A 16,472-nucleotide genomic window follows, 5' to 3' on the forward strand; every position below is an offset into this window, starting at 1 on the left:
GCTCCCTTTGCACGGCTCCTTCAAGGGGAACAAGCAAGCACCCGGCCTTCTGAAACAACAGAGCGCGGGGAGGCTGAAAGGAAGGGAGGCACATGCACTGCCAAGCAGGCCCTACCCCAGGGAGCCTGAGACTCCACGTTGCCATGCAGGCAGCATCCTTGCCGTTCCGTGCAGGGCTCACTCCTGCTTCCTCTCAAGTCACCGGGGGCTTTGTCTGACCTCACTGGCAGGCCCAGGGCTCCGTCCTGCACGCGGGCTCCATGGAGCGAACTGGGAGTCAGCACTCTGGCTATGCTGTTTGCAGGAAGGGGCAGTCTGAGTTGCTAACGTGCAAAACCCAGCCACACCCGGAAGGGAGCCAGGCTCCAGCCATACGGGACGTACAAAGGACTTGCCCGGGGCTTTGGGATTGCTAGAGCAACAGTTCAGTATTAAACACAAATCAAATCAAAGCCTCCAACGGGCCGAACCTGCCATTCCTCTAACAGGAGTGGCTTGTGCGGTTAGATGACACAAAACGCCAGCCCTGGCTCCCAGGCCGAGGCCTCGTGGGCAGAGCTAGGGGATTTGTAATGGGAAAGTCTGGCAGGGCTACGCAGGCGCCGCTCTCACCAAACCGCAGAGCAGCAGCAGCTCTTTCGGGGTTTCACGTTGTAAGAGGGAGTGAAACCTGACCGTGTGTATTTTTACCGGACGTGGCAAGACTCGGGAGGTTTGCGGCCACATGGTTTTCATTCCACAAACTCCCCAGAGGCCCACGGCCCATGGTCCGGACACAGAGGATGCTGTGCCCTTCAGTCTCTCTCCTTTGGCTGCTCTCAAGTTACACAGGGGCCAAGATGACGTGAAGTTGCATTTCCTCCCGCTCCCCTCCCAAGATCTATTGTGCACGCGAACAATGAAACTGCTCCCAGACTAGTGAGAGTATCCCCGGTCCGCAGGAGCATCTGCTCTTGGAGCTCCTGCTCTGCTTTATGTACGCAGCCCCAGAGAGCAGGGGAGTTTCCCTTTTCCTTCAACACTCAAAGGATCAACCCCCTCGCCACCTGAATTTAAATGAGGCCCCTAAATCCAGACAGCGTTCCGAGCCGTTTTACCTTTCGCAGGAGGATCTCGATGCACTGTGTGGCAGCAGAGGCAGGAGGCGACAAACCTCAGGAACATGGACAGTCATTTTCTTCTGATGTCTTTATTGTCTGTTTTTGTTTTGGGGGGGGATTACAAACTGGAAACTTTGTACAGCACATTTATACATTGTTATTTTACACACGATTAGCACCTACAGGCTCATCCATCGGTTAAAGCTAGGGTGAGGAGCAGAATTTCAGGCTTACAGCGCCAGAGGAACGACAGCCGTCGCACACCAGAAATGAGAGACCTTGCTTTAGTACACGGTGCTACAGTCTGAACAAGCCAAGCCTCTGCCTAGCACATGCACCCCTGACAGGTGGACTCGAGAATGTTCAGCCCCACCTGGGAGAAAACTTTCAGTTTGGCTCATTTACCCTCTCCATGGATACATCCCCAACTGCGCGTGCGTCCCACGAGCCGCCTACCCTTTCTCTGTCTCTTCTACCCTGACTGGGAATGACACAGTCTCACTAGCCAGCTGTGCTTTTGGCAGGCTTCACCAAAAGGAACCAGAACTGAGTGAGGGGGAGGGACTGGCAGGAAGGCTGGAACCTGTCACGTGAGCTTCTGGCCAGACATTTCACCATTCCCCGGTTTCACTGCTCTGGCTGCAATTCTCGGGTGGAAGGGTGAAGTGTTGGGTTACCATACTCCGTCAGCCACGTGTATTTCATGCTCAGGTGCGTTTCAGGGCGGCCAAGATTTCCAATCCAAGACCTTATCAGCTGATGGAGGCTGGTTCTGGATTCCCATTGGCTGCTGCCAGTCTTCCATGTGACTGGGTGGAGGCTGCAGCCTCTGCCAGCTTCCTGTCTTCCTCTGGTCCAGGTCTGCCCACCCTAGTCTGCAGGTGACTCTGTTAAAGACAGAAAACCCACAGTCACAATCCCAGCCCCTGACCGAGTTGGAACCGCGAGCCAGGCCCCAAGCAGGATTGTTCACGCACATGCACGCGAGCAGCATTCAGCACAGGACCCACAAGGCGCTGCAGCCAGGCCAGAGTAGGGTGGGAGCTCCAGAGCGATTCCAGTCCGGCAGCCCTCCCACTTCTGCCCCCCTCCTGGTGGAGGCCTCCATTTGCAGACTGTTACTTCCAACTGAACTGGCCGTTCCCTGTAAGAGGCTCTGGAATGGCCAACAGACCACGGGAAGGCATTCCTCTGGGCTCCTGCTTGAAACCAATGGCTACAGCAAACCGATGGCCTTGATTCAGGGCCTGCTGCTGGGGCATTTCAGAACCGCCAGCTTGAATCCCAAGCTCAGGCCCTAGTGCCCCAGGCTGGTAAGAGCTGGGTGCAGCTTTCCAGAGAGCCCTTTCAGCTGTTGAAGCAGCAGCATCCAGCCCTCCCCAGCAATCTGAGGGAAGGGAAACGGGCTCCAGGGGCCACCTCCAGAGAAAACACCAACCCCTTAGCAATCTCCTGGCTAAGTGCTGGGTCTGAACAGGATGTCGCAGGGGGGTGGGGGGAGGAGGTGTTCGAGATGCCTGGGAGGAGCAAGGTAGAAACAAGACAGCTACAGAGTAAACGTTCCTCTGGAATCAGCACACCGGAGAGACAGGACTTTCCACAGCAGCTCAGGCCACTGGCCTGGAACCTGGCCTTCGGTGCAGACCACACCCCAATGCCTGCGATAGAGATGTCTCCTGTCTGTCTGTCCCCACAACACACACACACACTGCACCAGCTCAGCTGTGCAGGGAGGCATGGAGGGGAAAGGTTCCTTCCTGACCCTTGCAGGCAATCAGCTAATGCCCGGAAACGTGATCGTCCACACGTAATATGGCTGGGCAGAGTGGGAGAGCAGCCGCATGGAGCTTTGGCCAATACAGAGCTGACCCGGTAGCACCTCCCCCCATCGTCCAACTCCTTACAGAGTTCTGGAGGGGAAATACTGTCCGGATCGGGAGCTTTCCTGCTCCTGCTTCATGGCTGGAAGCCCCAGGCGCATCCCCTGGCTCTACCTGGGCGGGTGGCTCTGCATGAGACTCCAGAGTTGGCAAGGCGGCTTGGCCAGAAGAGCTCCCTCTGTCCAGCTGAGTTGCCTGGGTCGGGATGCCTGGCTGAGGAGGTTCTTCATGGGCCAGTATGTCTACAGCAGCCTCGGCAATATCTGTGATCGCCTGATCTTCCAGGGGCCCGGAGGACTCAAGGAGCAGAGGGGAAGGGGGACACGGCATGCTATCTCCCACCACGTCTAAGTCCTGCAAGAGAAAACACCCGCCAGCAGGCTTCAAGGGGCTCCGTGCACTACAGAGGCGAGATTTGGGCCCCCTTTCCACATTACCCACTTACATCACAGGGCAGAGACCAGGGGCCTGAGTTTAGGAATGCTGGGCACCCAGAGCTCCACTGCAGGGGCTGAGCGGGTCTCAAAGCCCTGGGAGAATCCAAAGGCAGCAGTCAAGCTGGCCGAGGCCAGGCAGTCCCTGCCACCATATGGAGTAGTTCCTAAGTCCATCAGGCTGCCAGAAAACACAGCTTCACATGGAGGGCAGGGGAGGCAGGGACAATCCTATTCCAGCTCCTCAAGGTCTTCCTCCCAACTTGGCCATGTTGTTAGAGGCCTTTAGCAGTGGGTGACTGTTGGCCTTGAAGACCAAATCCTCTGACCGCAGGGCAGGCAAAGACAGTGGCACGGCAAGCTTCCCCCACAATGGCCCATGTCAACATAGTTCAGCCCTGTTGTAAGCGCGCGGGAGGAAGTCGGAGCAGCATGCACTGGGACACCAAGAATTCCAGATTCGCTCTCAGATCAGCTTCTCTCTTCCTCCAAACCATGCCAGCGTGAAGAGAACCCAGCCTGTCTGCGGCTTCCCTTCTTTGATAACCAAGAGTTTGGAATTCTGGGGGCAGCACGCACAGCAGGCTGAGCCAGTAAAGAAATCTGCCTCCCCCTAGCAGCATTTCAATCTGGGAAGGAAATGCTGAACTTCCACTGAAGACACATCTGAGGACCCAGAGATCTGTAGCCCTGCATGACCTACCATGTCTCTCAAACTGGATGACCAGGAAGGGGCGAGCACCCAACTAAGGGGTGGGGGCAACAGGTCTGAGTGAGGATCTAGTTTCAATCTCTCAGGAGCCTCACGGCCCCACCCAGATTATCACACTCCAGCAGAGCCCTCTCTGGGTGCCGGACAGGCACCATTGCAAAATCTACCTACCCCCTCCTCGGTTTTATTGCTCCACTCTGCCATGCTCACAAATACATTGCCCCCCTCTGCTGGATGTGCTGATGAGAATGCTGACACCAGGACTGGGGCCAGGACTGGCTGGAGGCTATTGTTAGGGGAGGGTATTTGTTTTGGCTTTGAAGGGTGGAATGTCGGTGACTGCAGAGCAGGGCCGGCGCCAGGGTTTTTGCCACCCCAAGTGGCGGGGGAAAAAAAAAAGCCGCCATCGCAATCGGTGGCAGCTCCACCGCGCCGCTTTCTTCTTCAGCGGCAATTCGGCAGCAGGTCCTTCCCTCCGAGAGGGACCAAGGGACCCGCCACCGAATTGCCGCCGAAGACCCCAACGTGCCGCCCCAAGCACCTGCTTGCTGAGCTGGTGCCTGGAGCCAGCCTTGCTGCAGAGGACATGTTAACAGGATCACGTTACACTAGATAAAATGCAGAGGCTCTGGATGCTGACAAAGGCCTGAGTCCTCTCAAGCAGGAGCGTGGAAAGGTTCCCTCTGGGATCCCTCTGACAGAATGAACTCCAGTACGAGGCGCCCTGGGTCTCTGATCACTTGTGTGCTTCTAGCAAGGCAGATCCATGCTTATCTCAATAGCATGGAGAATCACACATGCTAGTCGGGCTGTTCCAAAGCAGTCCACAGCCAGGCCAGACGGAGAGACAAGGCTCCTGAATTCCTGTCTGAACAGCCATTAACGTCCTGCACAGGCCAAGAGAAGTCACAGCTCCAGCTCCAACACGTTTCTGCCCTGAGAAAATTCCTCCCCCAAAGACTGTTCTTGCACGCACCAGCAGGCCAGTTCTGCCATGCGAACACTCAAACCCCAGGGCAAAGAAAACTGACCCAGTGCCCACGGCAGTCAACGGAAAGGCTCCGTTGACCTTCACGGCTGTCAGCTCACGCCTTTATGGCAGCCACAGCTGATCTAGGTTCCAAACAAGCAGCTTCAGCGCTCAGGGGCTTTCGAGTCGCTGGACCGGTGGCATATGGCCTCCTATATTAATGCCATGGCTTCTAAGGTCCCTATGGCTAAAGGAGGCTCTCTCAGCACTCCCGTCCAGCTACTTTTAAGTTGATTCCAAAAGTCTGCTTTGGGATAAAGTGTGCAGAGAGTTTGGTAATATCTAATTTATAAAGCAAGAAATGTCTCATTCAGAAGATAGTTCAGAGCACCTGCAATATTTTTGTTTAAATACATTTCATTAGGATTTTTCAACATGGAGGCTTAACCCGCATGCAGGACATCCCAGTAATCCAAGGATTAAAACCCTTGTGCATCCTTTATGGGATAGACGCAAAAAGCCGCTTTTAAAAAAAGCCCCTAAGTACGGATTTAAATAGACTAGCAGTTGCAAAGGAGCAATCAGGTTAAAACCCCACCAAAAGAAACATTTCCCAAACCCTCTGAATTCTCACATCTCACACGAGATGGTTCTTTCTTCAATGATTAGAAACAAACCAAGGAAGTGATTGAAGTACCAGCCAAGGGCAAGTGCAGGGAGACCAGATGTTCCAATATTATCGTGACCGTCCTGATATTGGGGGCTTTATCTTATATAGGTGCCTATTGCACCCCTCCGGTTCCAATTTTTCAGACTTGCTACCTGGTCTCCCTAGGCAAGTGGCAGGAGAGGCTTAAACTCCAGTCTCAGCTCACCCCCCTGTGCCTACTTGTAACGTAAGAACGGCCAGACTGGGTCAGACCAAAGGTCCACCTAGCCCAGCGTCCTGTCCACTGACAGTGGCCAATGCCAGGGGCCCCAGAGGGAATGAAGAGAACAGGGAATCATCATGTGACCTGTCACCCATTCCCAGCTTCTGGCAAACAGAGGCCAGGCACACCACTCCTGTCCCTCCTGACCAATAGCCATTGACAGACCTATCTTCCATGAACTTAGCTAGTTCTCTTCTGAACCCTGTTATGGTCTTGGCCTTCACAACATCCTCTGGCAAGGAGTCCCACAGGTTGACTGTGTGTTGTGTGAAAAAATACTTCCTTTGGTTTTAAACCTGCTGCCTAGTAATTTCATTTGGTGACCCCTAGTTCTTGTGTTATGAGAAATAACATTTCCTTATTTACTTTCTCCACACCAGTCATGATTTTATAGACCTCTGTCATATCCCCGCCCTTAGTCGTCTCATTTCCAAGCTGAAAAGTCCCAGTCTTATTAATCTCTCCTCATATGGCAGCCGTTCCATCCCCCTCATCATTTTTGTTGCCCTTTTCAGAACTTTATCCAGTTTCAATATAACAGCTCAGATGAGCAGGCAAACCCACACCACCACAGGTACCACGATACTGAGGCACCGTATTCTGAGTCCAGACCTTTCAGGAGTCCCTCAAAACTAGAGGTCCTGCTTGTTCAGCGTGGAGGCTAAAGATCCCAGGGTTCTTTTCCTAAGGGCAGGGGGTCTGCCTTCACTACCTGTCCACCCCAATGTCACGCAGAGCGCTGCGGGCTCTCTTCCCTAGAGATGGCCGCTTTTCAGCGATACCTGGTTCTGTGGTTTGCAAAGGCATTGGGATCTGTTGCTCGATAGCCCCACTCCTCCCCCACATGATATTTTAACACGCGTAACGATGACAGCAATGCTCTTCACCTCCGTTCACTGGAGGACATCATGCCTACACGCCGCACTACAGCGCACCATGTGGCTGCTCCAACTTACGTCGCTAAACTCCAGGGGTAAGCTCTCTGTGGGCTGGAGCTCAGCAGTGCTCAAGTACAGATCCGTAGGGGCAGCGTCCAGCTCCTCTGGAACAGAAAGCACCTGCTCGGGTACGTACATCTGAGGCGGCAGCTGGAGATGAAGCGGGCAGCAGGGACTCTCAGAGAGGCTTACAGGAACTGGCTTGTCGCAGGGCGCTTCCTCTGACCCTTGGCACAGCTTAAACAATGTCTGATTGGTGTCCTGACAAATATCTGGGACGATAGTCAAGGGGAACGCACAGAGCCTGGCAGAGAAACCTGCTACCAAAAGGTGTCTTGTCCTGGGATACAAAGCAGAGGCCAAAGCACAGACTCAAGAGACCAGGGATCTAGTCCCCAGTTGCTCAGCGACCTTGGCCAAGTGTGCGTGCGCCCCAGCTGTAAAACAGGGATATTACTGACAACCTCGGTGGGCAGGTTATGAGGCTCAGCTGAATGCTTGTAAAGCTCCCACCCAGACCCTCAGATGGGCAGTGTTACAAATGCAATGTAATGCGCCACTGCAAATATCATAAGTATCTGCACAACCCTTAACATCTACCATGCAGCAGGGATCTCAGTGTTTATACCAGCACGCACACAGCTGTTTCCAAATCTAGGAATTTAGTTCCGGATTTTCATCCCTTCTGTACCTAAAAGTGCCTAGAGGAAAAACTATTCCTGCCAATAGTGTAAATGGGATTTCCTGCCTTTAATCACAAACGGACCATAGCTCCAATGGCATCCTACTTCTAAGGCTGTCCAGCAGCAAACAGTAGCTGGGGACTGCCACTCGCTCACTATTGAAACTAGAACAAGAACAATCCCATTTGAAGACCACTTAAAGGAACCCTGCCAAATGTAAAAATCACACCCCATCAGTAACTTGTGGCCTATTACTGTTACAGAGAACTCCTGAGGTAAGTGACAAATCAGAGCAATTTCCCCCCACTTTGTTCGCTTTGCAGATGACAGCACTCCAGCCCAAACGACTAGTGACTTGGGTGCTTAAATGGATTTTCAGAGACTGGGTGCTCAGCACTCTTGGAGAAATCGGGCTTGTTTAAGGTGTTTCAAGTCAGACCCACCCACGAAGTCGAGGCACACAAAAATAACTAGTTACTAGGTCTTTGTGCATAGTTACTTTCACAGTTTCCCTTTTTATGCATGGCAACAAGGGAGAGAAAAACAATAAAAACACAGAGATTGTAAAACCACAAACTGGCAGGGAACTCCCAATGCAGGCGAAGGACCTGAAAGAGCTTTTAACTCATTTTTTGAAGTTGACCAGATTTCAAGATGACCATTTCCTCTTAAATCCTTCACACACACACACCCCTCTCTTAATACATAGACAAGATCCCCGGTCAGACTTAAAGAAGCTAGTAATTCAGACTAACGGAATCAGTATGGAGCCTACCAGAAGAGCCTAGGTTTATCAGATGCTCAAGGGCAGATGCCACCAGAAAAGAGGCTCTGTATAAACAGCAAGGTGGGGCTCCAGATTTTAATCACTCTCAGTGACTCCAGATCAAATGCTTAGTTTACAGGTCAAAACATGATTTATCAAACTCACCAATCCCACCTGGAACAGGAGAAGCCAGCTGGGTTCTGTCTGTTTCACACATCATTACCAACAATCTAGTTTCCTGAAAACCAAACAGAGCCAAGGAGTCTATCAACGATGCATGAAGCAGAAGAGATTACAGATGGTTCTCCTATAACTCTATCAGCTCAGCAGGGCTGACCAAAGTAAAATCTTGTTTGTTCCACTAAATAGCAGACACGAATCAGACATAAGAGAAGACATTTTTATACAGTCCTTTCATTGCCTGCACTGCTCTGAGCTAGCCAGCTGCAAATGTCTCCTGAGTCAAGCTATTTTAAGGGTATTTATCCTAGAGAAACAATGGCCATTTCCTGCCCCACACACCTGTTCCCTGTGTGTAATCAGACTCAGATCTGCTGACTTTAGTAACAAAACAAAGTTAATAATTTCCTCTGCTGCCAGCCCCACTTAGCCAACACGACTCTGGGAGAGTGAGCCAGAGTAAACTCCAGCTCCCATCAGCAACAACTGCTAAAACTAAGCTCTGAATGCAGCACCGAATTCCACCTCTAGTTACCTCGGTGTAAACCCCTACAGGTGTAACCGGGGACCGAATGTGGCTTGTTACTGTGGGGATCTAGGAGCTGGAAAGAACCCAGTGGGAATCTGCGGGCTGGCCCACCATTTTACCTGTAAGCCAAGCAGACTTGCTCTGAAGTCAGACAAACATGGCATGGAGACAGTATGAGACTCACTGTTCAGTGTGGATGTGCACTTAAATAAACAGCACCCCCCAAGGAATCCAAGTAAGACAGGGCAGATCTAGGGACCCATGACAATTCCCAGTGGAGCTAAGATTTATTCTTAACTCACAAAAGGCTCCACCCAATAGTTCCTTGTTCTAGATGTTTATCAGCATCCACAGCCAGGATTCTTCAAGGATTACATTATATGAGTTAAAGACCAATTTACTTCCATCTTAGTTTAACACAGCTGGAAATTAGCCTGTGGCTGTCTTGTAATCCTCCACGGTTCGCTTGTTGCTTCCAACTGAATTGGCTGTTCCCTGTCAGAGGTTCTGGAACAGCCAACAGACCACGGGAAGGCATTCCTCTGGGCTCCTGCTTGAAACCAACGGCTACAGCAAACCGATGGCCTTGATTCAGGGCCCACAGAAATGAGGATCCAAACACCCCAGTACACATCATGCTACCAGGGCACAGTCACATGTGCAGCTCACTACAGATGGGAGGATAAAAGGATACGAGTGAGGCAGTGTCTGGTCATCGGGAGAGACTGATTGGAACATCGAATGTCATCGACAAAGGCCAAGCACCGCTGGCTGGAACGAGTGGTGTGCGCCTGCAAAGGAGCCCAAGAGAACAGATCAGAGCCACACAGGAGGACTGCCCAGCTGCTGACTGGAGAGAGACCTGCCACTTTACGGGACTCTCACATTCAGCTATTAGAGCGACCTTCCACCATGGGGGTGTACGCTTTTTGTTGTCAGTAAGAGTTCAAGTTCTGAGGCAGATACTGAACTTCCTTGCCTTAGTGCATGGATTCTCAGCCTGAGGGTTGCAAACCAGCCTGCCATTCCCAGATTGCTTTTTTTGGCAGGGGAGTGAGGTGTCATTATGGAAAGGCTGACCCCACTCCACTGGGAGTTTAAAAGCAGTCCCATCCTCTAATTTCATTCAAACATTTAGGTAGCTTTTTTTTTTTTCCAAAATGGTAATACAGAAACAACTGCCTCAGTCAATTTCAATTTCAGCTTCTCCTGCACAACACAAGGTGACTACATTTGGGCTCCCAAGGAATGTTTAACTCTCCCTACTCCAACAAAAAAAGGATTTCCATGTAATGACAAGTGATGAAAATCTATTCCTACTCAGATCAGCCTCTCGCCCGCCCCCTTTCTTTAAAGGGAAAAATTCTCAAGATCTACATTTTGGGCCTACATTATAAGTGCTCCTGTACCTTTAATAAAAGCAGCCCCAACAGAACTCCACACTCATTGGCTGAGGTTTCATATGCCCCATGTCTGCCAGGAGTGAGTATTTACAGCTGATGTACATGTCCCCATGGACAGGGCTTTACAATGGAAAATCTGGCAGGGCTGGAACTACATGCAACTTGCTGGAATGATCCTCACAAGGAGGAGAGGGAGAGGAGACCTGGGAGCTAAGTGAATCTGGAACCCAAACAGGCCTGAGATCAGAACTCCCTGTATCTACAGCATGAAGTACCTGCTGGGCCGCACCCTCAGTCGCCAACATCCGACGCTCCTTCAGCTGGCGATGCAGCAGGGCCTCCACGCCATAGCGCTGCCGATAGCGTCGGAGACACTTCAGTTGCTTCAGGCTCTCGCGCTCCTTGGCTAGAAGCCCCTCGGGGCCTGTCAGAAGGCTGCTCCCTGGGAGATACAGCCAGAAGGTAATCGGCATTACACAACATTGTCCAGACTGCTGCAGTGTCCTAGTCAGATTAAACAAAACTCCTCTGTTTAGAGATGACTCCATTGTTCGCTACTAAACAGGACTGGGGATGGATTTCCTACGCAGGGAGCCAGACCATTTAGCTGGCTATGGAGGACCTCCAACTCCTTGCTTAGAGAGGTATTGAACAGCTCCACATTGTGGTGGTGGTGAGCTCTGCAGCGAACAGCACAGTGCAAGCTCCAGCAAGCTCATCCCACTTACTCCAAGGGGCACAGAAGGAAGCTTTAAGTCAGTCGGTTAGTCTATAAGCATTTTTAAAGGACTCCTCCCTTTCTGAAACTGTTGACGGGTCAAACCTATAGCATGGACTATAGCATGATTTTTTATGGCATTTCTATACCAGCAAAAACCTCAGTACAGACACAGTTATACCAGCATCAAGAGCTTTGGCTGGTGTGCCTACCAAACGGGTATAATATAAGCTGCATGTACACGAAGAGGGTTTGCCGGTACAGCAATGCCAGCAAATCTTTTCTAGCGTAGACAAGGACTTACACACCCTAACATTTTGTTTATTAAAAAATAAAACAGGAAATCCCATAGAGAAAATCATTTTTCTCCCAGAGTTCAGGTTTTGCAGGCTTGTTTCCTCATAACACCGCAAACGCTAAAGAGCAAAGAAATCGGGCAACCTTCAAACCCACCATGAGACCAATCTTCAAGCACTTGGCCAACCACACACAACACAAATACCATCACCCTCAGGCACACTGAAGAACTGAAATCACCCCTAAGAAACAAAGGTCTGTGTTTGGCTTCTACATGTGCTGTGCCCTGTGGCCAGAGGAATACAGAGCTCTGGCTTCCTGGTCCAGTACTTGCCTATGGCTTCATGCTCCCCCTTGCGGCTGTGCAAGTATCGACGCTTCTTCTCTTTCAGGAGGTGCTGGAGTCGTTTGAACTGGTCTATGTACAATGACTGCAAACGGATCAGCTTCTCACGCATGATCAACGCCACCTCCTCAGCTGTGTACACGCCAGCATGTCTGTAACAAACAGGGACCAAATTCAATAGGTCACAAGTAAGTGATGGACAATGAGATATGAGCTTTATAGACGCTAGCCAATAGCCTTGAGATAGCACCAGATAAGAGGTAGCCCAGAGCAGCACACCTGGCAGGGTGAAGCTATCTAACCAATAAGTGAGACCTGCAAGCCAGCCAGAGCGTAGGAATCTAAGAGCGGGGAGTGGAGGTGGTTAAATTCTAGAGATATACAAGACTGACCTAGTCACACTGCAGCAATGCAGGATTTTCTTCTGCATCCTTCATAATACTGAACATCACATTGGCCAGAAGAACAGACCAAAAATGGCCCACCTAGCCCAGTACCCACTCTCCAATGAGGGCTAACACCAGATATGTCACACAAAAAAGGCAACAGCTTCTTTTCAATCATACCTCACAGGAAGAGTTTCTTCCTGAGCCTATCTGGAGATCAGCACATGGTGTAGCTCACGAGAAACAACATTTGTAGTTTTTAGCTGTAGCATTACTGAAGACGCCGTTTCTCTTCCTAGAACGGTCTTTTAACAAGGATCTAAATTATTATTATCCTGCAGCAGCAAGCTCCCCATTCTATACAACTGACAGGCATTCACAACGTGTCTTACTTCAGAGGGTCCTCCTGATCGCTGTCGATGCTTTCAGCTTCACTATCAGGGTCCCCTCGCCACGTCTGATCCACTGTCACAGGTTCTTGTTCTCCATCGCTCCAGCTGTCCTCATCTGAAAGGAAAGAAGCCATTACAGAGGCAGGCCATTCAGCCCCACTTCCAGGCGGCTGTTACTCAAGCACAACCAAGCTCTTCAAGAGACAAACAGGTCACATCACAGACGTCCCAACCCCCAAATAGCAGGGTAAGCTCCAGGGCTTGAACGGGAAAGTCACTAATTAAATCTGGGCTTTCAAAATACACAGTTCCCATGGAATACTCATCTCCCCTACCAAGAAATCTGAGGACTGCTGGCTCGCTCCCTGCTGAGCTGACCCTGCAGGACAGAAGCTGCACCTCCTGTAGCTAGTTGTGTCCATTTACTAAGGCAGTGGTTCTCAAGCGGGGTACACAGAGGTCTTCCAGGGTGTACATCAACTCATCTAGATATTTATCTAGTTTTACAACAGGCTACATAAAAAGCACTAACGAAGTACAAACTACAATTTCATACAGACCAATGACTTGTTTATACTGCTCTATGTACCATACACTGAAATTTAAGTCTAATATTTATATTCCAATTGATTTATTTTATAAATATTTTATTTTCTGTGGTAAAAATGAGACCATAAGCAATTAGTAACAGTGTGGTTGTGACACGTTTGTATTTTTGTCTGATTTTGTAAGCAAGTCGTTTTTAAGTGAGGTGGAACTTGGGGGTATGCAAAACAATTCATACTCCTGCAAGGGGTACAGTACTCTGGAAAGGTTGAGACCCACGGAACTAGGGCACAGAACCTGCAAGATGGAGAAGGAAGGGGATTCATCTGATAGGATAATAGGAGGACCACTTCAGCAGATGTTTACTAATTCAATTTCACAACGTCACTCTGATGCGTTGCCCCATGTTTTACAGGAGGGGAAAACCTAATCCAGAAAGGTGAAGTGACTTAACTATGGTCACATGGGAGATCCTGGATCCAGGTCCACTAAGCAAAGTCTCTCTCATGGGACATCACGTTTTTACCAGATTCTTTGGGATTGTTCCCTTTCCAGGATTAAATTGGGTGACTTTGTTGCTGGTTCCTCTCGTATTTTAGCTCCAGAGAAGGAGGCTTCCCCCAAATTCTTTTTTCTTGTCTATTTCATTCAAAGCTCTTACCTAGAATTCTACTAGCTTCACTGCGGCTGCTCTCTGCAGTCTGGGAGCCCAGCTCCATCTTTGCGTAAGAGCTCAGCTGGCAAAGAAGAGTCTCACCCATGGGTCCGGGGTTGGATTTCTTCATCTGGGCTTGATGTGCCAGAGCGTTCCTGCGGGCATGCTCAGCACAGAACGACACACTGAGGGGACAAAACAAAATGCTGTCTGGCTTGCGGAATTCACTGCTTCCAACCAGCAAGGCAAATATAGCAACAGAGCAAGAAGTGTTCACGACACTTGGCTTGGAAAAGGAGTAGAATCCACTCCACTCCTCCGACGCCAATGATAAATTCAAGCAACTCTGACAGTCATTTCTGTAGTTCCTATACTACCAAAGGACTCCACGTAATTTACAAACCACATGCACAACCACTGAAATGCAGTCACCTCTGGCATGGAGGTGGCAATGGCCTAGCAGTGAGGTGAGGGAAGGGATTTTGGGGTGAAGAATATGGGGGCAAGCCCTCACTCTTTCAAAAAACTGACCAAGGATTTTGAATGTCCATGCAGAGAGGCCCACGTGCACAGGACTGAACATCTTTATCTCACAAGGACCCACTCAAAGATCCGAGGATACAAATCTTTGTGATCTTAGAGTATGTCAGAACTGATGCTATGACTACTGAAGATAAAGTTTTGTTGCAGTGATGCCAGCACCAGGGAACAAACACATCAATAAACACTACACAGTTCTCCAGCACCTATCACCCAAGGATCTCAAATCACTTTTTAAGCATTAATGAATTCTTAATCCCTCTGCCAGACGATTACTGTTCTCACTTTGCAGATGGCTAAAGGGAGACTCAGAGAGGCAAAGGGACTTCCTAAAGGTCACACAATGAGAAAGCAGCCTAACTAGGAATAAAACTCAGAGCTCCTAGCACTGTGCCTTAGCCATGGGACAGATCCTCCCTCCAGGTCACTTTAGTTCTATCCCTAGCTAGAGACAGGGGTAACCATGATGTGGTGGGTACCTACCCATCCTTCTTCTCAGCTTTGGGAGCAGCATTTGGACACCTCTTCCCATTCTTAGTGGAGACGTAGCTGCATTGTTTGAAGGGAGCATTCCTGTCTTCAAGGATATGCTTAATGCAGAACTCTTGCCCTTCCAGCCGAGGCTGGGAACACTGGCGGTGACTGAAGGCACACGACAAGGGTTCCTGGGGCCTTGGCACAGGGGTAAGACGCCCCCGACTTGACGGCAAGACGTGGATCCGAATTCTGTTCATGCCAACACTTGCAACAGATACACACAGCTAATTGTTAGAGCAGGAGCAACCCCCAGACTCTAGTATAACTGACCAGCCCCTGCTACTATCACCAAAGGGAAATGGGACTAAATTATTTGCCAATATTTCAGTAGAAGTCCCTGTGCTCTGCAGAGGGTGTCGTGGCACAAAACGAGACACCCCACCAGCACAAGAGAGAGCGGGACGAGGGAATTCTTCCCACAGCCTTGATTTAATCTGCTCTTTATTGGGCAGTTGGAGCTGCATGGAAGCCCTGGCCACGTTGCAGCTCACTTCTCCTACATCCCCACTGCGCTGTGTGTGAGCGGGGGCCCCAGAGCAGCAGAGGACGGGGAAGTCGGGGGGCCCCCAACGCAAACTCGCTGCCATTTGGGTGCAGGCACAGTTTGTGCCATGACTAACGTGCTCCTCTGACAAGCGGGGGAAACACACGGAAGGTCTGTTCTCCAGATAACCCCCTCTGGGGTGAGCCACCTGCATCCCACCCCCTGCCTCAGAGAACCAGGCCCCGCTTCGCCCTCCCGGCAAGACTCACCCCCAACACGCGGCTGTGGGCTCAGGGCCCCAGTCAGAGCCACGGGCTTGGCGCTGGGCTGGGCCCCTGCCCCCCAGGGCTGCCAACCCCCACAAGGGGACGGGACTATAAAACACCCACGGGGGGGGGGACCCCGGCCTGAGGCTCCCCCCTCCCCCCCAGGGGCTGCTCCTCCCCCGGGCTGACCCCCAGCTCCCCCCTCCCCCCCAGGGGCTGCTCCTCCCCCGGGCTGACCCCCAGCTCCCCCCTCCCCCCAGGGGCTGCTCCTCCCCCGGGCTGACCCCCAGCTCCCCCCTCCCCCCCAGGGGCTGCTCCTCCCCCGGGCTGACCCCCAGCTCCCCCAGGGGCTGCTCCTCCCTCGAGCTGACCCCCAGCTCCCCCCTCCCCCCTCCCCCCTCGGGCTGACCCCCCCGGCTGTTCCCCCCACTCCCTCACCGGATAACCCCACCCCCACGGCTGACCTCAGATTCCCCCCGCCCCCCACGGCGCCGCCATTTTGCTTGCGATGGGCGGGGGGGGGCCGCGCCGTCCCCCCAACAAGGAAGCGCTGCCGCCATCTTACCTCGCTCGCGCCCAGAACGGCCCGGCACCCGCCCCCGCAGCGCCATTGGCCCAAACCGCCGCCAATCCGGGAACGGGAAGGAGGCGGCCCCCCCACGGCCATTGGAGGAGAGACCCATCAGTCAGGGAGCCAGGGACGGCCCCTTGGAGGGATAGTCACGTGGCTGGCGGGGGGGGCACGTCGGAGATGGGCAGGCGGCTCGGCTGGCCTGGC

General features: G+C 51.7%; 2 protein-coding genes and 2 non-coding genes across 8 annotated transcripts in view; all 4 read right to left on the reverse strand.

Moving 5' to 3' along the window:
- Nucleotides 1-1,198, reverse strand: part of NCKAP5L (NCK associated protein 5 like) — a 35,476-nt gene extending 34,278 nt beyond the window's left edge. Inside the window, exon 1 of the mRNA XM_044995131.1 lies at nt 1,098-1,198. The gene's annotated coding sequence lies outside the window, so the exon portion shown is untranslated. The remainder of the gene's footprint in view (nt 1-1,097) is intronic.
- A 7-nt stretch (nt 1,199-1,205) lies between these two features.
- On the reverse strand, nt 1,206-16,346 carry KANSL2 (KAT8 regulatory NSL complex subunit 2). 5 transcript variants are annotated; one of them, XM_044995140.1, is made up of 10 exons: nt 16,260-16,346; nt 14,891-15,148; nt 13,874-14,052; nt 12,667-12,781; nt 11,877-12,040; nt 10,803-10,969; nt 9,819-9,915; nt 6,985-7,238; nt 3,005-3,334; nt 1,206-1,987 (listed from the first exon to the last, which is right to left on the reverse strand). In XM_044995140.1, the coding sequence occupies exons 2-10, from the start codon at nt 15,139-15,141 to the stop codon at nt 1,853-1,855; spliced, it is 1,692 nt and encodes a 563-aa protein (XP_044851075.1). In that variant the 5' UTR covers nt 15,142-15,148; nt 16,260-16,346; the 3' UTR covers nt 1,206-1,852. The 5 variants fall into 5 exon arrangements, with proteins under 5 accessions (XP_044851075.1, XP_044851078.1, XP_044851076.1 ...); XM_044995143.1 differs by having other exon boundaries at nt 3,095-3,334; nt 16,260-16,343; XM_044995141.1 differs by lacking the exon at nt 16,260-16,346 and adding an exon at nt 16,159-16,227.
- LOC123354124 lies at nt 2,214-2,350 on the reverse strand. Its single transcript, XR_006574622.1, has one exon. It is a non-coding gene; the product is annotated as a small nucleolar RNA SNORA2/SNORA34 family (small nucleolar RNA).
- Nucleotides 9,589-9,725, reverse strand: LOC123354130. The gene has a single exon (XR_006574628.1). It is a non-coding gene; the product is annotated as a small nucleolar RNA SNORA2/SNORA34 family (small nucleolar RNA).
- Nucleotides 16,347-16,472: the final 126 nt, after the last annotated feature.

Source organism: Mauremys mutica, chromosome 20, assembly GCF_020497125.1.
Source record: "Mauremys mutica isolate MM-2020 ecotype Southern chromosome 20, ASM2049712v1, whole genome shotgun sequence".
Taxonomy (NCBI): Eukaryota; Metazoa; Chordata; order Testudines; family Geoemydidae; genus Mauremys; species Mauremys mutica.

What these genes read in the sequence shown, in the direction of transcription:
- KANSL2 (XM_044995140.1), bottom strand. Translation starts at nt 15,141, where the DNA reads ATGAACAGAATTCGGATCCACGTCTTGCCGTCAAGTCGGGGGCGTCTT. An exon ending in TGAAGCTAGTAGAATTCTAG is followed by an intron (nt 12,782 to 13,873) that starts GTAAGAGCTTTG and finishes CTTTCCTTTCAG; the next exon opens with ATGAGGACAGCTGGAGCGAT. An exon ending in GATCAGGAGGACCCTCTGAA is followed by an intron (nt 12,041 to 12,666) that starts GTAAGACACGTT and finishes TGTTTGTTACAG; the next exon opens with ACATGCTGGCGTGTACACAG.